This window comes from Nycticebus coucang, chromosome 3 (assembly GCF_027406575.1).
Source record: "Nycticebus coucang isolate mNycCou1 chromosome 3, mNycCou1.pri, whole genome shotgun sequence".
Lineage (NCBI taxonomy): Eukaryota > Metazoa > Chordata > Mammalia > Primates > Lorisidae > Nycticebus > Nycticebus coucang.
In genome coordinates this window covers 58,587,040-58,613,998 of record NC_069782.1, presented here as the reverse complement: position 1 = coordinate 58,613,998, position 26,959 = coordinate 58,587,040, and the positions used below count along the sequence as shown (strand labels likewise).

Sequence of the window (26,959 nt, the reverse complement as noted above, 5' to 3'; positions counted from 1 at the left end):
TACCCAAACTCCTAAGTTTTCAATCCTAAGAGCCACCCAAGCAGACAGCCAGGACCCCAGGGCCCCTGAGGCTCCATCTCACCTCACCTGCTCTGTCCCGCCAACTCCCTTGTCTATGCTTTGGGGTGGGGGCCTCTAAGGCCTGGATCTCTGAGGGCTACTGGGACCCCAAGACTCACCTCCAGTTGGGGGTAGCATGATGGCCGCCATCCTGTGACCCTGACACTAACTAATGGGGCAGTGGAAGAAGCTGGATGCTTCTTCTCTTGTTTCCAGGGGGCTCTCGTGATGGCACTCTGGAAGAGATGGGAAAACTCCACGTCTCCACAGCCTCACTCTCTCTTAGACTGCAGAGAATGTGCCTTCCTTGGCCTGTCTAGCACAACCTCCTTCAAAACCCAAGTTCCATCTTCTGTCCTGGGCCTTTACTTTGCTGAGCAGGTGATAAAGGTAGATCACCTGATAGCAAACTCACCTTTCTGTGTCCCCAACACTACAATTTATGCTCCGCACCCTGACAACTCAGCTCTGCAGGGCTCAGGCCACATTCTTCCCACCCACGCTGAGAACCTCAGCTCTGCAGGGCTCAGGCCACACTCTTCCCGTCCATGCTGAGAACCTCAGCTCTGCAGGGCTCAGGACACACTCTTCCCGCCCACGTTGTGGCCACACCACACTCTCTACCATACCTGGCTCATTCCCTGGGGCCTCTGGACCTGCTTCCATGTTCCTTCCACCTTTAGGCCCCCTCATGTGATGACATCAGTAGCTTCTCAGCTCCAGGGCCCTTGTCCCCCTGGCCACACGTTTCCAGAGTCCCTCTAGGCCTGGTCACCCCTTGACCCTGTCCTACCATCCAGAACAGCATTCAGAAATTCTCCTCTCTCTGACCCCAACCTCTGCTGCACTTGAATGCGCTGCTGTCTCACCACACGTTCTTGGACCACATCCTCAGCCGCTCCCTCATTTCCTGCTCACCCACCTTGGTGCTCATTGCCCTTACTGCAGCTGACCTGTTTATCCCTGTCTATGCCTTCAGCCAGCCCATCCCTTGGCTCTCACCTGCTCCTCCCTATAATACCTTCAGTGGCCCAGCAGGGCTCCAGCCAGGTACAGCTCCACGGTGACATGTGGGCAGAGCAGCCTGCACTAGGGCAGCAATGCTATAGCCTCTAGAAGGGCATCTTCACCAATGTTAAAAGAGACCTTGGCCCTGGAGAATAATCCTACAGGTCGGCATGGCTTCTCTCTCTTCAGACCACCTCTCATCTCTTTAAACCCCACATAGCCTCACCTTTTCCCTCTGTGCTGACCACTTTCCTAAATGGCCTAGAGGGTTTGAGCCTCCTGGGGTCAGTGTAGCCCCTGAGAGAGACACACACACACACACACACACACACACACACACACACACACACACAGTGTAGCCCCTGAGAGAGACACACACACACACACACACACACACACACACACACGTAATTAGGGCTGACCTGTGGACTGGCAGATATGGCAGAGGTGACAATGGGTGATTTCCAAGGCCAGGTGCAGCTAGAAGGCACTGCAACTTCTGTCTTAGTCCTCTGAACACTGGTCTAGGGGAAGCCAGGTGTCATGTTGGGAAGACACTCAAGCAGCCCTGTGGAAAGGCTTAGGTATGGAACTGAGGCTTCCTGCCAGCAGCCAGCTCTGACTTTCCAGCCAGGGGAGTGAGCCTTGAGCACCAGTGGAGCCTTCAGATGATGCAGTCCCAGCTGACAGCCTCCTGTAGCCTCCAGAAAATCCTAAGCCAGAACCTTCTGGCCTGGCCACGCTAGACTTCCTGCCACAAAACCAGTGAGAGATGGTAAATGATTACTATTGTTTTAAGTGGTCACAGTTTGGGATCATTTGCTAGGTAGCAACAGACAACAAATCATCTCACTTTCTGCAGATGGTCCCGTATCCTACTTCTCAGAGTAACAGTCATGAGAAGGAATCCACTTTCCTGCCTTGGCACCAACAGTGCAGTTTGCGCCTTGCTCTGCTCCCTTCCTCCTGCCACAGACAAGGAGCTGCTGCCCTTCTCTGCAGGGCCCTCTGTAGCTCTGGCCCAGGGCTCATCCTCCCGCTTTGGAGGAGCTGCCTGCACTCGACATGCTCTCATCTGCCCTTTCCCTTGAAGCTCTCCTACTCTGGATTCCTCCTCACACCACGAGAGCCTGATCCAACATCTTTGTAGTGACAAGGACCTACCCTTGAGCATAGGTTTCTTTCCAGTTACTTCCCAGTCTCTGTCCCTCATTCCAGTCAGTTTTCTACTCTGTCTTCTTTCCTCAGTCCTCACATAGTTTCTCCCACTACCAACTCAAGGAATGAGTTTCCCTCATAGTTTTCCCCACTCCACCCTTGGTGGAATCACCAATGACCTTACACACAACAACACAGATGGAGACTGCAGTGCACTGATACTATTTCAGATCAACAGAGGCAACAAGGGGCCACATTCTTTATTGGTAAGGCCATCACAGGCATTCTCACACACTGCTGGTTATAACCCCTAGGGAAAGAAATTTGTCAATGATGAGCAAAGCTGCAAAAATGTTTACTCTTCCCCAATCAACCTCACTTCTAGGAATCTACCTCAGAGATAGATTTTTTACAGCAACAATAGGAAACTACTGGTAATATTGACTCTTGTATCAAACCTTCCCTGAGGCCTTTGTGTGAATTCAGCAGATCCAGGCAAGAGCTGCAGAACTTCCCTACCTTGTACAAAAAAAGTGCAGGATGTCTCCTATTTCCCCACCAGGGACTTAACTTGCAGTTAGGTGTACAGTGGTTGCAGTCACTGAGCTGAGAGCGAGAAGGGGCTGGCCCTTGAGAGGAAAGCCAGGAGAGCAGGTGCTGGGTCCATTTCCAGGCTCCAAGTCCCTCTTCAGGGTTGTCTGGCAACCGAAGTCTTCTGCTGGGGAAGGAAGGGTCTCTGTTCAGCTTACAGATCCAGTGACTCCTGTTCTGCCCTAGACATGGTGGTGCTGAAAGAGGGTCACAGTGGGTTGGCCGCTTTGTATCAGAGCTGCCCAAGAGAACTTTTGATGATGATAGAAATGTCCTGTAATTCTGCTCTAACAGGGCATGTGACTACTGAAATGTGGTTAGTGTGTTAAAGAAAATGAATTTTCAATTGTGTTTAATTTTCACTGGTTTAACTAAAATAGCTCTACGTGGCTAATGGCTACCATTAACAGAGAGGACAGCCTTAGACATACTCAGGCCTTACTTCCTTTAGGATGTGAAGAAGGATCCTTTAGGATTGGTGGAGGGAGGCACTGGCAAGTTTGCACAGCCAGGAGCTGGGAGCACAGGGCATGTTCTATGCCGTCAGATACATCCATGGATGAATGAGAGGGTTATCACATTCCTTCAGTTCTCCTGAAGATCTCTTTCCTATTTCACAACCATAATCTAGGCCTAGGGAACAAATATCTGATTTCTAAACTTGTTCTTAACACCTCCCATCTTGCCTCTTAAAAAGTCTTCATTCTGAACCTGAAAGTCCATTTCAATCCGTGTGATTAGACTAAATGTTAACATCACCTTCCTGTCCACATTACTTCAGTGTTTTCCCACTGTAATAATGCCTGATTTGGTTCTGCCTCCCTGTCAGTCTGGCACACACCTCTGACCTGTTCTTGTCTTGACTTCAGCTATCCCTGTCTTCTTAGAGCAGGTAGCATGTCAGGCTCTCTCCTGCTTTAGGGGCTTTCTTTGTGCAGTATCCTCAACTGTAGTGATTTCTTGGACATACTACTCCAGTCAAGCCCTATGACTAGCTGTATCTGTCTGCAACTCTAGCTCTTTTTTTTTTTTTTTTTTTTTTAATTTTTTTATTAAATCATAAGTGTATACAATGATATGATTATGGGGCATCATACACTCACTTCATAAACCATTTGACACATTTTTATCCCAGTGGTTAACATAGCCTTTCCGGCGTTATCTCAGTTACTGTGCCAAAACATTTATATTCTACATTTACCAAGTTTCGCAAATACCCCTGTAATATGCACCACAGGTGTGATCCCACCGATTCCCCTCCCTCTACCCACCCCCCCCTTTCCCACTTCCCCCTATTGTTAAGTTGTAGCTGGGTTATAGCTTTCATGTGAGAGTCCCAAATTAGTTTCATAGTAGGGCTGTGTACATTGGATATTTTTTCTTCCATTCTTGGGATACTTTACTAAGAAGAATATGTTCCAGCTCCATCCATGTAAACATGAAAGAGGTAAAGTCTCCATCTTTCTTTAAGGCTGCATAGCATTCCATGGTATACATATACCACAATTTATTAATCCATTCGTGGATCGATGGGCACTTCGGCTTTTTCCATGACTTAGCAATTATGAATTGGGCTGCAATAAACATTCTGGTACAAATATCTTTGTTATGTTGTGATTTTTGGTCTTCTGGGTATATGCCCAGCAGAGGAATTACAGGATTGAATGGCAGATCTATTTTTAGATCTCTGAGTGTTCTCCATATATCCCTCCAAAAGGAATGTATTAATTTGCATTCCCACCAGCAGTGCAGAAGTGTTCCCTTTTCTCCGCATCCACGCCAACATCTCTGGTCTTGAGATTTTGTGATATAGGCTAGTCTCATTGGAGTTAGATGATATCTCAAAGTAGTTTTGATTTGCATTTCTCTGATGATTAAAGATGATGAGCATTTTTTCATATGTCTGAAGGCCGTGCGCCTGTCTTCTTCAGAGAAGTTTCTCTTCAAATCCCTTGCCCAGCCTGCGATGGGATCCCTTGTTTTTTTCTTGCTGATGCGTTTGAGTTCTCTGTGGATTCTGGTTATTAAACCTTTGTCAGAGTTATACCCTGCAAATATCTTCTCCCATTCTGAGGGCTGTCTGCTTGCTCTGCTTACTGTGTTCTTAGCTGTGCAGAAGCTTTTTAGTTTGATCAAGTCCCAGTAGTGTATTTTTGAAGCTGCTTCAATTGCCCGGGGGGTTCTCCTCATGAAATACTCACCCAGACCAATTTCTTCAAGGGTTTTCCCTGCATTCTCCTCTAGTATTTTTATAGTTTCATGTCTTAAGTTTAAATCTTTAATCCAATGAGAGTCTATCTTAGTTAATGGTGAAAGGTGTGGGTCTAATTTCAGTCTTCTGCAGGTTGCCAGCCAGTTCACCCAGCACCATTTGTTAAATAGGGAATCTTTTCCCCACTGAATGTTTTTAATTGGCTTGTCAAAAATCAAATAGCGGTAAGTAGCTGGATTCATCTCTTGGTTCTCTATTCTATTCCAGATATCTACTTCTCTGTTTTTGTGCCAATACCATGCTGTTTTGATCACTATCGATTTGTAGTAAAGTCTGAGGTCTGGTAGTGTGATTCCTCCTGTTTTGTTTTTATTTCTGAGTAATGTCTTGGCTATTCGAGGTTTTTTCTGATTCCATATAAAACGAAGTAATGTTTTTTCAAGATCTTTAAAATATGACAGTGGAGCTTTAATAGGGAGTGCGTTGAAAGTATATATTGCTTTGGGTAGTATGGACATTTTGATAATGTTGATTCTTCCTAGCCATGAGCATGGTATGTTTTTCCATTTGTTAACATTTTCAGCTATTTCTTTTCTTAGAGTTTCATAGAACTCTAGCTCTTAAACTAAATATCCTTCCCAAGAAGGTTCCTCTGGTTCCCTTTGATTAAGTCCTGTCATTCATTGTTTAAAATCCATCTTCCCTGTTAGACTGTAAATTCCAGGGAGACAAGACATGCCTGTCAATTTGGTTCTCCAGGGTCCCTGTACACCTAGATTGGCTCATGGAGGTGACCTGGTTTGCTGAGAACTGTCCTGATTTTAAGCCTGAATGTCTTATGTCCTAGAAAATCCTTTGGTCCTGCATAATTAGGGGGGTTGGTCACCTTATATTGTACACTCAAAGCACATGTATTGCATAAGCAAACATTCCCTTGATAATGTTATAGGGCATCTAGAATGAAAAAGGCACACACACACACAATTTGTTAACTTCCACAATTAAATATATGATTACTTAATGTGAGTCTGCAATATAAATCATCATATGGTTATTTCAGAGAAGTTTTAAAAAAAAAGTTAATTACTATTAGGAAGCATGGTACAGAGGACAATCTTTTTGGAAACCAGTGCCCTACCCTTCAATCTACAAGTTAATATTCTCCCAAATGATTTAAAATCTCATTAGGAAAAAAAAAATCTCAAAACACATCTGGTTGCTGGTCAATTCAATTTTAAATTTGTTACTAATATAAGGAAGCTCAAGTCATCTTTTTCTTAAGTGCTTATGTATTTTGAAGCTGTCTGGAGGATTTATTCGACTTTAAAGTTAAATCAAACAGGACTGAGAAATGTTGCTGAGTAGTTCCACTAGTCTTTAGTGGGAAGGCTTGTAATACAACATATACATGTAAGTACTTTATGTATTTATACTTAAATAAAATCCTAAAAATTTTATTATAATGACATAGAGAAAATCTACATTTCTCTACAGTCACACATATTTATACTTATATGTTTTATATGTACTTATTTGCATATAACTGTATTTGCTGATTTATTCACACATGTAACCAAAACACCTTAGTACTTTTCCCCTGACTAAATAATTATTCTTAAGATAACCTCATTCTTAGTGATTCCTTGTGGTTACAATCTGAGCAAAGGACAAGCCCATTAGCAGTTCTATACAAGGAGCCTCCTATTGCAAGTTCTGCATGGTACTCACCTAGTCACACAGAAACCCAGAGATCAGTGAGGACAGATGGACTATGAGGCTGGTTTCAACACAAATATGAGCTTGAGAGATGTTCTCCTGGCTGGAAAAAAAAGGCACAAAGATTGCTTTCCAGGCTTTTTATACTGTGTACAGTTGTTAGATACAATGTTTGGCTAAAAGGACTATTCTTTTACTTTTTTTTTTTTGGGGGGGGTACTTAATGATTTATATGATCATCAGGGTCCAGCCTATTGCCTGTAACTGGGTTTACCTAATTCCTATGCAGGTGCCTGCTACTCAAGATGGGAGTAAGCAGCTTAATGCTGTGTGTATTTGACACTTGCTCAACTCATTTTGTTTGAGAGAGATTTTTATGGTTGACTCTAGATGTTTTAAACTCTCTTCTCACTTAGAGACCCTATAAGTGACTCAACAATTTTAAGCAAGGCATATAGTTTATGCAGAACTTCATCGATTTTAAGGCCCTAGAGCAGAGTTTTCTAACCCAGGCACTATTTATAATTCTTTGTTATGGGGGCCTGTCCTGTGTCTCGTAGGATGATGACCAGTAAGCTAGCAACCTCCCCTCCCCCACAATTGGTAACAACAAGAAAGGTTTCAAAAGTGGCCAAGCGTCCCCCGGGACACAAAATCGCCCAGGTAAGGGCGATGGGGGCTCTCTGAGGAGGCGGCGGCACTGGGTCCCGGCACAGCGAGGAAGCAGCAGCTTTGGGCTAACCTGAGCGAACAGCCCGAGGCCTCAAAGGAGGAAACACGGCTCCCGGGAAAGACGCAGAGCCGACGCCGCTCCCTGGACTGGCACCAGAGCCCCCACCCGCCGCTCACCTAGTCCGGCCCCCCCCGCTGGGGCAAAAGAGCCCACTTGCGGAGACCGAGGGACTCGGTCTGAGGGTGCGCTACACGCGGCCCCTCCCACGGCACCGCCCCACGCTTCCGCTTCCTGTCTCGGGCGGGCCTCCTCGCACGTCCGCTTCCGGTCTCGGGCTGGCCACGGCAGGGAGGTGGGGGGGATTTTGGACGTAGGCAACGGACAAGCAAGGGGCGGCCCAGGTGTCAGGTTTTTTTACTGAGTACAAGGCCGGGCCCTGGGCTGAGTCAGCCGCCGGGGGCAGGGTTGGTCCTGTGAGCAGGCCCCAGCGGGGAGAGGGACTGCGCGGGGACCCCGCCATGGGCGGCACCTCTTCTGCTCCTGCGGAAAGAGCAGTCCCGGAGGCGGGATGTAGGCGGGGACCAGAGTGTGGGCGGCACTGGGCCTGGGGGAGGGGCCTACTGGGCGGAGATCAGTTCTGGGGCGGGAATGTGGGCGGTACCAAACTCGGCGCTGTGGCTGGGGCCAGTTGTGCAGAGGCCAGTCGCCAGACTGGGCTATAGGTGCGAATAAAGCAGATGTAAATTGTGGGGTGTAGTTGGCGTATGCTCAGGGGCTGAAACTGTGGGAACTCAACTCCAGGGGCGGGGGCTGAAGGCGGGGCTTTCCTTGAATCCTTTGATTGAACGAACACGGAGAAAGATGCTTAACGAAGTTTTGTGTTCCCTCTCCACGTTTGCACAGCCCAGTAGAACTGGATTGTATACGCACATTTTTCCACAACGTGCTTTCCTAAGGCAGAAAATAGGGCTTCATCGCTATTTTAAGAATTTCTGGGGGACAAGAGGAGACTAGGAGGGAAACTTCAGACAGTGGTACAAAGTCAGTAAAATAGTCTCACGTCTACCACTGTCAGTCTTTTTGTCCAGAAACGAACATCGTTTTCTCTTCCTCTTTCCTTCCAGATATAGTGTGTCCGTGAATAGTGTGTCACTCATGGAATACATACGTATTGAGCCCTCCTAAATCGCTGCTTTAGTGTGGATATGAGCTGAACAAAACCGGCAAAAGTGGCTGGGTGGAGTGCTTCACAGTTATAATCCCAGCACTTTGGGCGGCTGAAGCAGGAGGATTGCTTGAGGCCAGGAGTTTGGGACCATCCTGGGCAACATAGTGAGACCCTCTCTCTAGGAAACAAAAAAATTAGCCTTGGTGGTGTGCACCTCAAGGCTCAGCGGCTCTGGTGGCTGAGGCAGTGACTGATGATTAAGTCTCTGAACTCTAACTCAGGCAACAGAGCAAGATCCTGTCTCAGTAAAACAAAAACCAAAAAGCAAAAACCTAGAAACCAAACACAAACACAGGCAAAGGAGGTAAAAGTCCTTGCTGTCAGAAAACTTGCATTTTACTTGTAAGTTGGACAGGGAGAGAGAACAATGAGTGTGATAAAGTATAGGATGTGCTAGATGTTGATATAGTCTATAGTGATCCCCCCTGGCCTGCTTTTTCTCTTCCCTGGGATCCCTATCTAGCTTCCCATAGACAGTGAGTCCTCTGCCCCACTCTTGTTTTCTATGCTCTTGCTGGACAGACCACCAGCCATAGCCTTTCCTCCTTTCAGTATGCAGTGTTTACCTGGATTGAGTGCAGGGATGGGCCCCAAGGTGGGGAGCTGGAGACTTTTCAACAGCTGCAAGTGTGAAAGGCTGCTCATTTTCATGATGGGCAGCAGTGGCTGTGACTTGCTATGTTAAGCACTTTTGGAAACTCAGGTTTGTCAGTAATGGGTGTCTTGGAAGACATGCAACTGCTGATTGTAACTGTGTTAACTACTTTTTTTTTTAATTTAGTTTTTTCTTTTTGTTGCAGTTGTCATTGCTGTTTTAGCTGGCTGGGGCCAGGTTTGAACCCACCACCTTGGGTATATGGGGGCCGGTGCCCTACCCACTGAGCCACAGATGCCACCCCCTATGTTAACTTTTCAGTGTCCATTTAGGGAGAATTAGCATCTAATTTTTTCATCCTTGAAAGTGGCATACCCCTATTGGTATAGTCCTTTCTTTAAGCTATCAGATTTTAAATTCTAATGAAATATTATGACTTTTGTTAGGTTTGTTTTCAGACATCATACATATTTAGTGCTTTCTTTTGAAAGTTATTTTGATAAGATTTCAAATTCACAGAAAAGCTGCAAGAATGGTACAAATAATGCCCTTATACCTGTGAGTCAGATTCATCAAAAGTTAACCTTTTGTCCAATTTGCTTTATCAGACTGTTTGTAAATTTTTTTAAACCATTTGAGAGGAAGTTGCAGACACTATGCTTATTTACTCCCAAATGCTTCAGGTTGTATTTCTTTCGAAACTATAGTAATTAGCAAAATCAGGAAGTTTAACACTACATGGTGGTATTATCTAATACATAATCCATATTCATATTTTCCAGTTGTGACAATAATGTCTTCTATGACTGTTTTTTTTTCATGTTCTTGGTTGCAATCCAGGATCATGCCTTGGATTTAATTGTCATATCTGTTTAGTCTGTTTTAATCTAAACCAGGCATCCTCAAACTGCGGCCTGCAGGCCACATGAAGTGGTGTAAATTGTATTTGTTCCTGTTTTGTTTTTTACTTCAAAATAAGATATGTTCAGTGTGCATAGGAATTTGTTCATAGTTTTTTTTTTTTTTTTTAACTATAGTCTGGCCCTCCAACGATCTGAGGGACAGTGAATTGGCCCCCTGTTTAAAAAGTTTGAGGACGCTTGATCTAGACAGTTTCTTAGTCTTTCTTTGGTTCTCATGACTTTGGCATCTTTGAAGTTTGAAGGCCAATAATTTTGTCAAATTTTTTAGAATGTCTCTCAATTTGATTTGTCTAATATTTTTGAAGGAGTTGATGTAGGTTATGATGTTTTCCCTATTTCTAATCATAGAAATTATGTGTTCTTCTCAGTGTATGATATCAAGTGGAGAAGAGAAAATAAGATCTTTGACAAGTTACCCTCCAACCAAAGAAGGACACCAACCTGCATTAATGACTGTTTAGGATCAGAAAAAATTTTGAACATGACACATAAATCTTCCTGAGAGGAGATTTATAGCTTGTTGTGTTAGCAAGCCTGAAATGATATAGCCAAACGATTTATGCTTTCACTTTAACATAAAAAGAATGTGAATAAGAAACTAAAACCAAGAAGTCTAGTAGGCTATGAATATAAAATCAGAGTAAAAATGTAGCAAAGTAATGATATACCTTTTTTAAATAATGTATATGCCCAAAAGACATGAAAACATTTGTCTACACAAAAACTTGTACATGAATGTTCATAGCAACATTATACATAATATATGAGGTTGTAAGGGTGGGGCCCTAATCTAACAGGACTGGTGTCTTTAAAAGAAGAGGAAGAGACACAGGAGTGAGCTTGCACAGAAAAAAAGACCATACAAAGACAGGACAAGAAAAGATTATAAGCCAAGGAGAGAGGCCGCAGGAGAAACTAAACCCACTGATCCTTAATCATGGATTTCAGGCCTCCAGAACTGTGAGAAAATAAATTTTTTTGTGTAAGCTAAAAAAAAAAAAAAAAAATCCCGATGACAATAGCTACCAAAGAAACAAAAATAGCTAGCCGGGCGTTGTGGCAGGCGCCTGTAGTCCCAGCTACTTGGGAGGCTGAGTCAAGAGAATCGCCTAAGCCCAAGGATTTGGAGGTTGCTGTGAGCTGTGTGACGCCACGGCACTCTACCGAGGGCGATAAGGTGAGACTCTGTCTCTACAAAAAAAAAAAAAAAAAGAAACAAAATAGCTAGGAATATATTTCACCAAGCAGGGGACAGACCTCTACAAAGAAAACTATAAACACTGAGGATAAATATTGTAGATGACACAAAGAATTGAAAAGACAGGATCATGGATCAGAAGAATTGATAGCATGAAAACAACCACACTGCCCAAAGCAATGTACAATTTCAATGCCAACCCTATCAAAATGAATTCTCGATTCTTATGGAACCAAAGCCAGATCCAGAACAGCCAAAGCTACCACAAGCAAAAAGGACAAAGCTGGAGGCATCACATTGCCTACTCCAAATTATACTTTCAGGGCATAACAACCCAAACATCATGGCACTACATAAAAATAGACACACAGATCACAGGAACAGAGTAGAGACTCCTCAAAGTAAGCTGCATCCTTACAGTCTACTCATCCTTGACAAAGGTGACAGGAACACACTGTTGGGGAAAGATCCCCTTTTCAGTAAATAGTGTCCGTTACTACCGTGCAGGAGCTTGGGTGGGGTGTCCAAGAGCAATTGAGTCAGTGTCTTGGAGTGGCTGGGTGCGTTCCTGGAATTCAGGACTTGGGAGGTATATCAAAAAGTACTCTTAGGTTCCAAACAGGTGATGTTCTTATATGGATAGCTATGCATGGCTTCTAATACAAACTTTTTGGTAGGAAGTATGGGGAACCCTCAAAGAATTCATGCTAGACCTCCCATTTGATTCTGTAACCCCATTACTGGGCATCTACCCAGAAGGGGAAAAAAAAACCCTTTTACGATAAGGACACTTGCACTAGACTGTTTATCGCAGCCAAAATGTGGAAACAGCCTAAATGCCCACCAACTCAGGAATGGAACAAGTTGTGGTATATGTATACCATGGAATACTATTCATCCATTAAAAAGATGGAGACTTTACATCTTTGTATTAACCTGAATGAAAGTGGAACACATTATTCTCAGTAAAGCATCACAAGAATGGAGAAGCAAGAATCCCATGTACTACTCAATTCTCATATGAGGACAGTGGAGGGTGGGGGAAGGGGAGAGTAGAGAAAGGAAAGGAGGGAGTGGGGTGGGGGGTGAGAGTAGAGAAAGGAAAGGAGTGAGTGGGGGAATTGGGGTTGGGACACAATTATAAGAGGAACTTTACCTAACAAATGCAATCAATGTAACCTGGTTCATTGTACCCTCCATGAATTCCCAACAATAAAAAAAAGAAGGGGGTGCTCACTTCAGCAGCACATGTTCTAAAATAAGAGGAAAGTGATTCTTCCCAAAGAAATGAGGGCACAATGGTTGATTATTGTCATTATTTGAGCTAAGCCTGCTTCTTCCCAGAGTTCTAGGGGTCTTTAGTTGTTTCCCTGGAACCCCTATGTCAGTTTGTAAGGACAGTATCACCACCACAATGGAGTTGAGTAGCTGTGACCTAAACCATATGGACTGCTGCTACCATTTCATCCTATGAGAGGGGAGGGAATGGGAGGGATGGTGAGGCCATATGTAGAGAAAGAGGGAAGAGCTGAGTCTTCCACTTTCAGTCTTCCTCCTCACCGTTCCCTGGGGGTGCAGGGCAAATGCCTGCATGACCACAGCAGGTCAGGAGGGGGAGGGAGAGACAGACCGTGAGCTGTGCACAAGCACCTTTATGCGTTTCCCATGGTGGGCAAAGGGTTAGGTGAGGAGGAGCAGCCTTAAGATTGGCCAATCTGAATGATTTCAGCAGGCTCTAGGGCTTAGGGGCTGTCCCTGATTGTGTAGAGCAGTGAGGGCGAGAATATAGTGTAGATTCACCCAACAGCTTAAGAAGGGTCCAGGGCCTCATGACTGTGCCAAGGTAGCATTTCTCAAAGTGTGTGTTGTATGAAAATATTTACTGTCTGGCCTTTTACAGAAACCTCTGCTGACCATGGTCTAAAAAGGAAGTCTAGACATGTAGCTCCAGTTGTAGGTCACCACTGACACCTCCAATGAGCTCCTCATGAATGCTTATGGACATAATTCAGAAAACTTTAAATAGGTAAAATTTCTCCATCCTGGGCATGAGTGAATGATGCCCTAGAAGTAACTCATGGGGTCAGCTGTCAGCCCCACACTTCATCCTACAGGTCAGAGTGAACCCTGAGACTCAGGTACAGTTCCGGACAGGCCCCGGATGAGCAGGGTAGATGCTGTGGGGTCACCATGGCAATGGAGCCCAGTGCTCTGATATCTGACAAACCCAACTTCAAATTTCAGCTCCACCATTAACTTGATCTTGAGCAAGTTACCTGGAGTGGATTTTTGTTTCTACATAGTAGCAAGGATTTTATTTAAAAACTCAACATAGACACATACACATAAATTCTTGCTTTAGCTGATATAATTAAATAATGTGGAAAGGTAAATTACTACCAATAATAGCACTTCTCAGTTCTTCACACCATCACACAATTCCTTGGTAAAACTGATAATGTGTGTAAATATTTATCAAATTAATGTCAATGGGCACACACCACTATTACATAAAGACTATTATAGATAAATAAGCAGAAGTCCAACAACCCAGTAGAAATGCCATTAAAGATAAAGGCCATGAATATGCATGTGCCCTTACAAGGATGTACAATTGCCTATAAACTGAGGCAACCATATCGAGATTCTCTAATCTCAGTACAAATCAATACAAATTAAATTGATGGCATTATATTGGTTCCTTTCAGGTAACGAAAAAAACTGAATATACAGTTTGGGAAGATTTTACAAAATGGATGGTCCAACTCTGTGCTATCAGCATTGTAAAGTGCTGGTTTCATGGCAGGTACTTGGCAATGTTTGCCAAAAACCATACACAGGTGCATATTCTTCAAACCAGTAATTTTATTATGACCTAAATCAGAGAAACGTTCCAAACGTTTTAAAAAGGATTCGCTGTCTAACTTTTGTCAAAGGAGGGTAGTAACAATGGCTAAATAAGTCTTAGCATTTGTACAAAATGCCATTTGTAGGCATTAGAACAATAATTTCAATGTATATTTAGTTACATTGAATTATGTGCAGGATATATTGTTAGGTATGAGAAAATTATTAAAGAAAGGAACTGGCAGTGTGTCCCCACTTGTAACACAGAAAGTCTAGGAATACAAAACTCCAGGGCTTGGGCTGTGCCTGTGGCTCAAAGGAGTAGGGTGCCAGCCCATATGGTAGAGGTGGTGGGTTCAAACCCAGCCCTGGCCAAAAACTGCAAAACAAAACAAAACAAAAATCTCCAGGGCTTAACAATCACAAGAGGCCTGGACCCTTTCTGTCCACAGTGATGGTGAACAGAAGCTGAAAGACAGAAAGTAGATGCAAAGTTTTGCCTGCAGCCTGTTATATAGGCTAAAGACCTTCACCCTGCACCCCACACTGGCCTGTAGACAAGGCAGGTTCTCATAGACTGTCTGAGATCAGAGGACCCATTTCCCCCTAATGGTCACTTTTTGCCAAACTACTCTGATATAGTGGAAACAACCAGTGGCTTCTATCTAACCTGAAAATAAAATAATTGACATAAACTATTCCATTCTGTGTTTTGATTAATGAACAAGAAAGAGGCAAGGAAAATTGAATGAAACGGTTGGAAGGAGCAAAGATCAGATAGGCAGAGGTCCTCATACACAAGAGAGATAATAAGGCTGAAATTCCACACCAAAACCCAATAGTTCCACTATCACCTTCCTCTAGTGTAAGGCCATTTGCAGAAATGACAAGTGTTAAATAGTCCCCAAACTATTTTATTCCATCTTTTGAGAAAGTGCTGTGAACAATTATATGCCAAATAGATTGGATAACTTGGTGAAATGGATACAATTCTGGGAACAACATAGTAAAAACTGAATCATAAATAAACAAAATACTAATAGACCTAAACTAGTATGAAGATTGAATTAGTGATCAAAAACCTACAACGGAGAAAGGCTCGGGATGAAGACAGCTTCATGGCTGAGTTCTACCAAACATTTGATACCAATCCTTATCAAACTCTTTTGAAGAGAAGGGAATACTTCCAAACCCATTTATAAGACCAGCATCATCCTGATACCAAAGATACTACAAGAAAAGAAAGAACTACAGGCCAATATCACTGATGAACAGAATGAAGGGGAATGTTCCCATTAAATGAATAAAAATCTTTCCTTGCCTTTAGAGAGAGCTAGAATCAATAAAGTAGATTGCCAAGCCATAATGTATGTATGTCTCTGTACCAAGATAATTGAGTATCCTTCTTGGAAAAGAGTTTTATATAAGAAAATAGTCAGGAATAGCATTTTATGGGATAGCACTTCCTTTTGCAGCTGCCAAACTGAACATAGGCTTGGCCACCATATGGTGTACAAACTGGAAACAGATTTCCAACTGGGAATAACATCATGGAGAGGTAACCCAGGAGCAGGAAGCACCCATCTCACTGAACTTGCCCATTCATGAGGCCAGGAGAGGACTGAGACTATGACTGGGAAATTATCTGGGATCACCCTTCCTAACTCTGAAATTTAACTTCCTATTTGTATTCTGCAGAAAGAACACCATAATTGTTCTGTAGCAGGATTTAGTCCCTCTAAAAAATAGGAGCACTTGATTTAATTTTCACAGAATCATATTAGAAAATTTCCCAATGCGCAATTTAGAGTTCGAAGCCAGTAAAGAAGCTTCTTTAATATCTAGAACCTACCATAGTTAGAAGTCTTGTGCATACAAAGACTTCCTTTGTACAAAGGAAGGTTCAACTTCAAAGGTTGAAGTTGAACAAAGGTTCAACTTTTTTGAACCTACCATAGTTAGAAGTCTTGTGCATACAAAGATATCACAAATTAAATCCCCAGAGTATTCATAAAATAGGTTCTTAAATGATAAAGATTTCTAATGACAATAAAGGCTTCCATCAGTAAATTAAAAGTGATAAATCAATCTTTCCCAACTACATTTCTGCAAATAACTCAACACAGCCTCTGGAATCAAATGCAAAAACCACTCCATGAAAATGCAAGATACAGTACAGCTGAGCAATACATATGAAAAAAATTCTGTAAACCGCTGCAGTTTCAAAACAGGAGATCTATAATACAAAGCAATGTAAATAAATATTGGGCTAGTACAAAACCTCTTATTTACAGTTTTACAAATGAAATTGTATTCAGTGTAAATGCTGTGTTTTATATAACACAGTACTGTATTAGTATTAGTAAAATGAGTTCTGTTGAGGGCATTACAGTTTCTGTTAGAATCAACGGATAATGTATAAAAGGTTCACGTTAACTGTGCTTATAATTTAGTGCAGACAAACCCAGTTTAATCTGAAATGATGTCTGTTAAAGTGCTGAAAAACAGGAAGTATTTAAAAAACACTGTACATTATTAAAACTTCATCAAATCAGAATGTTAAAATTCTTTCACATTTTTTAATCCTTTTGCCGCGGGCCCGTGGGCAAGATAATCTTTTTCAGCAAAGGAATACATCTTAGATGCCACTAGCTGGTTCCATGATTTTAGGTTCAGTGGAATTAGCTTTACAAAACAATTATTTATCCATCAACCATAACTTCAGGGCTAGTAATTAATTCAATATTCAAGATAAGCCTGTTCTCCTCTGTAAATAACATACTCAGCTAATGCTAGGCCATTTACACTGGGCTGACCAGTGACCAATCGGAGAAACTGTTGGAGAAACATGCCATTTTCATTGTACTGAACTGCAGGAAAAACTTTCTCAAGTTTACTCAGTAAAAGAGCAGCTGTCCTTGGCATAACAAGATCTGTTTTTGTGAATTGGGCACCCAGTTCCTCCTCCAATTCCATATACGTATTGATTGCTTTTGGAAGAGTTTTCAGCAAAATAAATCCTGGCTGCAAATATGCTACCTAAGTATGCATACCTTTCATCAGAACCTTTGTGGATAGCTGCACTCACAAAGGAAGACCCATGAAATAGCATTCTTTCATTTGCGTGGTTGTGATTTTGTTCAGAAACTTTTTTCCTCTGGTAAGTATATCTTTCCCATAGTTTCTTGCTACAAACCTTCTGAGTCTTGAGAATATTGTATCTGTTGAGTATTCCACCTGCATGACCTCCATCTATGTGTTCTCGAACTGTACTTTGCATCTCTTCCTCCACAGACTGAAACTCTTTATCACGAGACAGAGCTATGAGAATCGTTCCAAAGTTAAATACCGGTTAAGACCTTGTCCAGAGATAAGTCTCTCAGCTCCTTTAATTAGTTTGTGTCTATGTCCATAGGCATTGATTCCAATCTCCTTCAGCTTCTTGTGCCCCATCTCAACTAATACATCCAAAGTGATCTGTTCTCTCTTAAAGATATCCTTTAGGTGCTCAAGTCCAAGATTCCTTACAAATTAAGATATGCTGAACTGGAACTTCATTTTTCTCCAAACTGGAAGCATACTCTGTTCCACTTGAACTAACTACTGAAGACAGTTCTGATAAACTCCCAGATAAGTTGCAAGTCTGCCGGCTGCAGGAAGACTTGGAGGGCTGGATGGACCAGAAGAGAGAGCTTCTGCTTGTGTTTCTGGGATTCTCACACCATAGAGCATTTGAGGTTTATAACGTGAGCAGAAGGGGGCATGGCTACTGTCAAGACAGCACTGACATCATTGGTTGACACTAAATCTAAAGTTATTTGTCTCTCCTGATTTTCAAGAGCAGGAACAGCTCCATGGACCAAAAATAAAGCACAAAGCTGCATTTGTCCCTTTTGGGCTGCTTCATGGAAAAGTGTGAAAGCTCATTTGTCTGTGGCATTGACGCATGCATTATACTTTATTAGTAAAGCTGCTACATCTGCATGCCCATCATATACTGCACTATGCAAAGGAGTAAGTCCTCCTTTGTCTTGGGAATTCACATCAGCTTCATGTTATAACAAGTACCCTGCAACTTCTAAATTATTATAACTAGCTGCTAAATATAAAGGTGTTGAACACTGGCTTTGGGTATCATGGCAATTTATGTCATCAGGTGAAGACAACTTCTTTACTCTGGCTAAACAACCCTTCTTGGCACCATCCAGCAAAGCTGCATTTTCCCTCAGTAGATCTTGGATATCTGTATCTCCATCTTTAACAAGATCCAAACAAGTAGTTCCATCCCTATTTTGTAGGGTCTGCACCATGCTCGGGTAGAAGTTTGCAAATTTCATATTTTCCTTTTGCTGCAGCTTCATGTAAAGGTGTAAATTCCCATAAATCAGCTAGACTACTGCTCCAAGCTTTACAAGAAACTCTGCAACTTCATAATGTCCATAAGAACATGCATTGTGCAAAGGTACAAGAACTCCTTTATCTTCAGCATACCCATCAACTCCACATTGCAGCCGATATTCTATCACAGACGCTCTACTATGCTCAGCTGCAAAATGGAGTGGTGTAGGCTGACACCCCTCAGTGTCTTTGCAGTTGGCACTCTGAACAGTACATTTTTTTTGTTTGTTTTGTTTTTACAGTTCCTACATCTCCAGCCTTTGCAGCTTCCAGCATAGTCTGTCTGCTTCTGAATTATCAAATGGGATACCTTCTTGAAGCAGTTGCTGCATGTTTTCATTTCCCTATCTGTAAGTCAGTAAAGCCCTGAAGGGATATGATGTTAGGATCACCTCCATGGCTGAGGAGTAGGTGGCAGGTTTGCAGATGACCACAATGTGCAGCTCCGTGCAAAGAAGTCTGACCAAGATTATCCAGAGCATCAACCGTTGCTTGATGTTTCACCAGTACTTTGACATGTGCAGAGGAGTCAAGAATCCTTTCATCTTGGGGGCAGTGCCTGTGGCTCAAGCAGTAGGGCGCTGGCCCCATATAGCAAGGGTGGCAGGTTTGAATCTGGCCCTGGCCAAAAAAAATAATCCTTTCATCTTTTCATTGATGTTTGCTCCTTTTCTTAGCAACAGCCCTCACATACTTTCTTTGGGGATGTGGACAGGCAGCAGCACAGTGTTTCATGAGTTTGAGGATGTTTGGGATTCACCCTTTACAGAGAGAGATACTTTCTGATTCCTGTAACATCAGCAGCCCATGCAGCTTGCAGCAGTGAGTGGCCTTTAAATTTGCATGCTAATCCTTTTAACTGTGGTGTAGGAGCCAAATATATAGCATTTTTATTGTGACAATTCAGCAGTGTTGGATCTGTACCCTTTCTTTTTTTTTTTTATAACTTTTTTTTTTTATTGTTAAGTCATAGCTGTGTACATTAATGCAATCAAGGACCCTTTCTTAAAAGAACATACTTCAACCCTGTTTTTAGAAGCTGCCTCATGAAGAGGAGTGAATGGTCACAAGTCCATCACATTTACAAAGGCACGGTGCTTGACCAAAAGTTCAATTACTTCCTAGTGACCGTAAGGACAGGCATTGTGTGACGGCACCAGACCACCGTTTCTTTAGCGTGAGCATCAGCTCCATGCTGCAATAACAGCTGTACAATCTTTACTCTGTTGTATCCTGCCGCCAAATGCGATGGAGTTGACTTTCTGCCATCGATCGCCTGCATGGCAGTTGACATTTAATGGTGTAAGCAGAGGCATCATTTTTCCTCATTGCCACTCCTGGTACTTTTCAAGAGTTCATTTTCTTATATTCATCAGTTAGCACTGCTTTGGCAGACGAGTCTGCTGAATCCAATGGTGTCCTTACACCTGTATTTCAGATAGTTGGCTCTGCTCCTTGCTGTAAGAGCACTGTGCAAACGCCAATCTTTCCTTTGATTGAAGCTTGACAAAGAGGAGTATAATTCAAATTATCTCGTGCATTTGAGTGCGCTGCGTGTCGCAAAAGGAGGTTAACTACTTTGGCACGACCGAAAGAACCATGCATTAGGAAAAGGAATAAGGCCCCCACCATCATATGCTTGGAATTTTACACCCTTCTGAAGCAAATATTCAACTATATCTTTCCGACCCAAACCTGTGGCGAGCTGGAACGGGATGCATTTCCTGCCCGCGGTGCGGCGGCTGTTCAACCGGAGTCGCCAGCTTCCTGACAGGTTTCGCGTCCCGGCGCGCCTCGACCAGCTCGGGAGCAAACCGGACCCCTCTCTTGGCTCCGCGCACCCCGGCTGCCCCCTGGCGGCAGAGACCGCGCGAGCGCGCCGCCGGAGCCCTGGCTGGCAAGGCCCCTTCTGCCTGCTCCCTAATTCTAAAAGTATTTTTAAACCAATTATAGCCAAAATATTATCATTTGTGCATGTAACTAATGTGAAAATTAATATAAAGGTATTTTCCTTTTTTTGGACTGCGTTCCAGAAATCTAGTTTGTACTTGCCACTTACAACACATCTCAATTCATGAGCTGGATTTTATCAGATGGATCTGTTCTGTATTTAGATTTGAAAAGATCCACACTTGTAAAATAAGGCTCACATATCCAAGTTGTTTCAAACATACTGCAGGGGTCCACAAACTGCGGCCCACGGGCCACATCACATGAGGCCACATGAGGCGGTGTGATTGTATTTGTTCCTGTGTTTTTTTTTTTTTTTCACTTCAAAATTAGATATGTGCAGTGTGCATAGGAATTTGTTCAGAGTTTTTTTTTTTTTTTTTAAACTATAGTCCGGCCCTCCAATGGTCTGAGGGACAGTGAACTGGTCCCCTGTTTAAAAAGTTTGAGGACCCCTGCTAGAGCTTTCCACTTAAAGATTCATGTCAGATCTGGGTGTAACGGCTCTTCTGGGAGGCTGAGGAAGGAGGATTGCTTGAGATCAGGAGTTTGAGCCCAGCATGAACAAGAGCAAGAAAGACTCTGTCTCTACTAAAAATAGAAAAGTCAGCCGGGTTAGATGAATATTTACAAGTTCCTTTTGGATTTAGTAATAGAGGGGACATTGTGGCCTTGGTGGGGAAAACATCTATGGAATGGTAAAGGCAGATAGAAGTTTGGCATGAACTGAGGAATTGCTTGGAGGTGAGGGGATAGAGACAGAGGATGAAGATGGCTCACACCCAAGGGGAAGGAATAGAAAGCAGTGGTTGAGGAGAGGTCCCAGGAAAGTCAGGTGAGCAGTGTCTGTGTAGTTAGGAACAATTTGAACTTTATTTTTTTTTTGAGACAGAGTCTCACTTTGTTGCCCTTGATAGAGTGCCCAGGCATCATAGCTCACAACAACCTCAAGACATCCTCTTGCCTCAGCCTCCCAAGTAGCTGGGACTACCGGCATCTGGCACAACACCTGGCTATATTTTAGGGACAAAATCTCAGTCTTGCTGGGGCTGTTCTCAAGCTCGTGAACTCAAGCAATCCATCCGCCTCAGCCTCCCAGAGTGCTAGGATTACAGGCGTAAGCTACCATGCCCAACCAATTTGAACATATTTAAATTCTGAAGGAAAGATTCAGTAGAAAAAGAGAAGTTGAAGATATGAGGGCTAAATTGGAATATTGAAGGCACAAGATCACTAAGAAGGAAGAAGGGATAGGTATTCTCACCATTTGAGAATAAAGGAAAGTCATTGAATAAAATTAGAGAAAATTAGAAGCTAAGGAAGCTTATCAGGAGTATTTGCAGATTTGGCAACTAGACCCATAATATTTCAACGCAGTAGTTAGCAATTCCCTTTGTTGTATCAGGCAAGTTAATATACACCAGGAAAAAGGAAAAGTGGAGAACATTTGGAACTGGCTCTGGGGAAAAATTAAGGAGTTAATAGTAAGTCAACACACAAAAGAAAGTAAAAATTTCTAGGCATTATAAGTTCTTCCCAGTTAATGCTGAATATTTTGTATTTATAGTGGTACCAAAATAGCATGTTGTGTGCTTTTTCTTTTCAGTGGTTATCATAAGACCAGCTATAGCTACAGTGTTGAGGATCAACAGGGATCTCCCAAGGTTCACAAGGCAGATATGATGAGTGGGAAGGAATGTTGGCTTATTCCAAGGGAATTATTGAGGTCACAGATCACGGAATCCAAGAGTGACAGGAATGGGAGGAGAGAAACGAAGGTGAAGGTATGATGGTCTGGCATAACTTTTGTTCTTGAGGAATGTGTATCTATTGCATGGGTGTTTGAATAAAAAAGGTAGAGAGTAGACACTTGTGGAGGATGAGTAAGCTTTCTGAACTATTTACTTTGGGGCAGGACCATTTGGACTGATGACAATATCTGGCGTATGATAGTGAGTCCCTAAGAGTGGCACAGATGATAATTTCACTATGGATGAACACACACTGATGGTCAATGGGTTAATCAAATGAATAGTCAAATCACACACAAGAATGGCAGGACTTAGGATTATTTTTTTGAGACAGAGTCTCATTCTATCACCCCAGGTAGAATCATCATAGCTCACTGCAGCCTCAAAGCTTCAGCCTCCTGAAGCCCAGTTGATCCTCCTGCCTCCGCCCTCCTGAGCAGCTGGGACTACAAGTGTACGCTGTCATGCCCAGCTAATTTTTCTGTTTTTAGTAAAGATTGGGTCTCACTCTTGCTCATGCTGGTTTTGAACTCTTGAGCTCAAGCAATCCACCTGCCTTGGCCTCCCCAGAGTGCTAGGATTGCAGGCATTATACACAGGCCTGAGCTGTGCCCTGCCAGGGTTTCATGTTTAGAAAAAGACATATTGTGTGTGTCACAATAGAGGGTGTCTGGACTTGCAAATTTGAGAGTGATACGGACAAAAAGGGAATAAAATGATACTCAAACAAGGAAGTGGCTTTCAGGATGGTGGAGGGGTATTTTGACCTTGAGCTGTATGTCCTTTATACAAATCTGCTTGAGGATGTTGCAAGAGGCAGGTCAGACCTATCTCTAGAGGGAAGAGGAAGGATGGAAGTCCAAAAGAGCTGAGATCATTGTCAGCTGAGAAGAAAGGAATCTTTTTCATTTTGATTCAGTTTCATGATTTATTTTTATAGCATAGGAGGAAAAGAAGGATGATGGCCAAAAGTTCACAGAGGAAGCAATGCGACTGTGTAAACCAATCCGAACTAAATTCTGGCTTCAGCATCTCAATCCCTTTGAGAATGTCCAGCTACATATTCAAGAGACCAGTTACTAGAATCACATCTCATCCTGGCAATGAGGTTAGATATCACCAATGGGAAGAGAATCTGGAAAAGCCCCAACAGGTCTGCTGGCAGAAGAGACTTCAAGGACTCCAGGCCCACAGCAGCTCGGGAGAACTTTTAAGTGCTTTGGATCTTGCCAAATCCTTGCAGAAGCTTGCACCTGGTTGCACAGGTGCATCCCTGCCAGGGGCTCTTGCTGCTGGTCTGTGCTCCAGTCCCATGCACACCTTTGCTCAGTCTTCAGATTTGGCACAGATCACTCCCAGAGTGAGTCTGGGTATCTCACAGATCCTGTGCAAACAATTTCTGGTCACAGAGGAGGATATTAGGAAACAGGAAAGGAAAGTGAAGACAGTAAGAGAGAGACTGGCAATAGCTTTGATTGCAGATGGACTTGCTAGTCAGGCAGAGAAAATGCGAGACCAAGAAGGGTGTCCCGAAAAACACTATGAAAAAAAGAGAAGATAGTGCAGATGAAACATGACCATGTATTAATATCTCTTCACAGTGTCCGTAAATGATTTTCTTCTGCTTTGAGCTCTTGAAACTTTAAAATATGCTAATACTTTTCTTTATTAAATGCCTTTGCATGGCATAAAAGAATATAGATAGTAATTTCTTTTTGAGGTGAGAGATGGGGTTTCAGGTGAGCAAAGGAAGATTTTTCTAATCCATGATACACTCCCATTTCATTTACTACTTATGTTACTTATTTGTATTTTATTTCACTTTATTTTCAAAACCTCTTACTGTATATATTTAAGATGTATGACATGATGTTTGTGCACAGTTGACTCTTACGCAACACCAGGATTAGGGAAACCAAGCCCTCATGCAGTCAAAAATCTGCATATAACTTTTGACTTGCACGAAACTTATTATTAGTTACATAATACAATATTGTTGACTGTAGTCCTCAGGCTGTACCTTAGATCTCTAGACTTATTTATCCTACGTAACTGTAAATTTGCATCCTTTGACCAGTGTGTCCCCATCCTCCCACACCAATGCCATTATTTACTCTCTGTTTCTAGGTATTCAACTTTTAAAGATTCTGCCTACAAATGAGGTCATGCAGTAATTTTCTTCTTTGTATGGCTTATTTCATTTCCCTTAAAGTAAATAGGAAGTTATCAAAGTCATGGAATTATTCAGTGCTTTGTCTCCATAGTTACAGGATTAAAAACCTTGTTTAGAGAAAATCTCAGGATGGTATAGAAAAACCTCCCCCCAGATTGTGATGTTGCTGAGAGACCAAAGAATGAGTCAGATGAGTGCAGCCTGGCGAGTCAGATGAGTTTATTAGACGTTATTTATACAGGGTGTTCACGTCAAGTCAAGACATGAATCCACTGGCACTCTGGCAGGAATTCTTCTGGGAGTAAGATCCTCACTTCCTGTCTGTTTGTGCAGCCTTAAATTCTTTTCTGACAAGTGAGGTAGACTTCTCTATGACATCATCCAATGCGTAAGACACAGGTTCAGCATGCACAATCCTCCCATTATGCTAGGAGCTATGCAACAAGTAAGGCAGCTTAGAAGGGTTTATACTGGTCATAAGATTCATGACCATCTACACAAAAGGAGTTACCTAAGAAGGCCCTTTGTACTTTGTATTTCTTTTTTATTTTCTGAACAATTTAGTGACATTTAGTACATTCACAACGTTGTGCCACTACCACTTTTATCTAGTTACAAAACATTCGTCCAATTCCTGTCATTATTCTCTACACCATCTTGGATCCACTTGTCAACGTCCCCACAAAGCATTATGGATAAGAAAGAGCCTTTAAAATGACTCAACCTTAGCCTTGACTCCACCCTCCCCCGTCCCCGTTCAAAGACATTTTCTTTTTTTTTTCCTTTTTTTTTTTTTTTTATTAAATCATAGCTGTGTACATTGATATATTCATGGGGCATCATTCACTGGCTTCACAGACCGTTCACCAAGTTTCACATATACCCTTGTAAGATGCACCGCTGGTGTAATCCCACCAATCCCCTTCCCTCTACCCACCTCCCCCCTCCTTTTGCCCCTTCCCCTTATTCTTAGGTTGTAACTGGGTTATAGCTTTCATGTGAAAACCCTAAATTAGTTTCATAGTAGGGCTGAGTACATTCGGTACTTTTTCTTCCATTCTTGAGATACTTTACTAAGGAGAATATGTTCCAGCTCCATCCATGTAAACATGAAAGAGGTAAAGTCTCCATCTTTCTTTAAGGCTGCATAATACTCCATGGTGTACATATACCACAATTTATTAATCCATTCGTGGATCAATGGGCACTTGGGCTTCTTCCATGACTTAGCAATTATGAATTGGGCTGCAATAAACATTCTGGTACAAATATCTTTGTTATGACGTGATTTTTGGTCTTCTGGGTATATGCCCAGTAGAGGGATTACAGGATTGAATGGCAGATCTATTTTTAGATCTCTAAGTGTTCTCCATATCTCTTTCCAAAAGGAATGTATTAATTTGCATTCCCACCAGCAGTGTAAAAGTGTTCCCTTTTCTCCACATCCGCGCCAACATCTCTGGTCTTGGGATTTTGTGATATAGGCTAGTCTCACTGGAGTTAGATGGTATCTCAAAGTAGTTTTGATTTGCATTTCTCTGATGATTAAAGATGATGAGCATTTTTTTCATATGTCTGAAGGCCGTGCACCTGTCTTCCTCAGAGAAGTTTCTCTTCAAATCCCTTGCCCAGCCTGCGATGGGATCCCTTGTTGTATTCTTGCTAATGCGTTCGAGTTCTCTGTGGATTCTGATTATTAAACCTTTGTCGGAGACATAACCTGCAAATATCTTCTCCCATTCTGAGGGCTGTTTGCTTGCTTTACTTACTGTGTTCTTGGCTGTGCAGAAGCTTTTTAGTTTGATCAAGTCTCAGTAGTGTATTTTTGAAGCTGCTTCAATTGCCCGGGGGGCTCTCCTCATAAAATACTCGCTCAGACCGATTTCTTCAAGGGTTTTCCCTGCACTCTCCTCTAGTATCTTTATAGTTTCATGTCTTAAGTTTAAATCTTTGATCCAGTGAGAGTCTATCTTAGTTAATGGTGAAAGGTGTGGGTCCACTTTCAGTCTTCTACAGGTTGCCAGCCAGTTCACCCAGCACCATTTGTTAAATAGGGAATCTTTTCCCCACTGAATGTTTTTAATTGGCTTGTCAAAGATTAAATAACGGTAAGTAGCTGGATTCATCTCTTGGTTCTCTATTCTGTTCCAGACATCTACTTCTCTGTTTTTGTGCCAATACCATGCTGTTTTGATCACTATCAATTTGTAGTATAGTCTGAGGTCTGGTAGCGTGATTCCTCCTGCTTTGTTTTTATTGCTGAGTAATGTCTTGGCTATTCGAGGTTTTTTTCTGATTCCATATAAAATGAAGTATTATTTTTTCAAGATATTTAAAGTACGACAGTGGAGCATGATCTTTAATAGGGATTGCATTGGAATTATATATTGCTTTGGGTAGTATGGACATTTTAACAATGTTGATTCTTCCCAGCCATGAGCATGGTATGTTTTTCCATTTGTTAATATTTTCAGCTAT

At 42.5% G+C, this 26,959-nt stretch overlaps 2 protein-coding genes and 1 pseudogene across 13 annotated transcripts in view; 1 reads left to right on the top strand and 2 right to left on the bottom strand.

The window, feature by feature from the left end:
* The window catches only part of ZNF558 (zinc finger protein 558), a 33,685-nt gene extending 25,962 nt beyond the window's left edge, over positions 1-7,723 (bottom strand). For 3 of the 12 annotated variants that reach the window (XR_008378951.1, XM_053585366.1, XM_053585373.1), the window contains exons 1-4: positions 7,488-7,667; positions 6,758-6,848; positions 1,491-3,014; positions 180-296 (exon numbers count right to left, since the gene is read on the bottom strand). Coding sequence is in view for 9 of the 12 variants with exons in the window: in XM_053585366.1 (XP_053441341.1) it covers positions 180-210 (31 nt within the window). In the remaining 3 variants the exon portion in view is untranslated. Of the gene's footprint in view, positions 1-179; positions 297-1,490; positions 3,015-6,757; positions 6,849-7,487 lie in introns of all 12 variants that reach the window. The other 9 variants (XM_053585376.1, XM_053585375.1, XM_053585370.1 and 6 more) reach the window with 8 other exon arrangements.
* Positions 7,724-16,948: 9,225 nt separating this feature from the next.
* Positions 16,949-23,217, bottom strand: LOC128580959 (poly [ADP-ribose] polymerase tankyrase-2-like; annotated as a pseudogene).
* Positions 23,218-23,269: 52 nt separating this feature from the next.
* MBD3L1 (methyl-CpG binding domain protein 3 like 1) lies at positions 23,270-23,869 on the top strand. The gene has a single exon (XM_053583426.1). The coding sequence runs from the start codon at positions 23,270-23,272 to the stop codon at positions 23,867-23,869; it is 600 nt and encodes a 199-aa protein (XP_053439401.1).
* The last annotated feature ends 3,090 nt before the right edge of the window (positions 23,870-26,959 follow it).

Excerpts from the sequence above, each read along its gene's own strand:
- MBD3L1 (XM_053583426.1), top strand. The coding sequence starts at position 23,270 with ATGGCCAAAAGTTCACAGAGGAAGCAATGCGACTGTGTAAACCAATCC.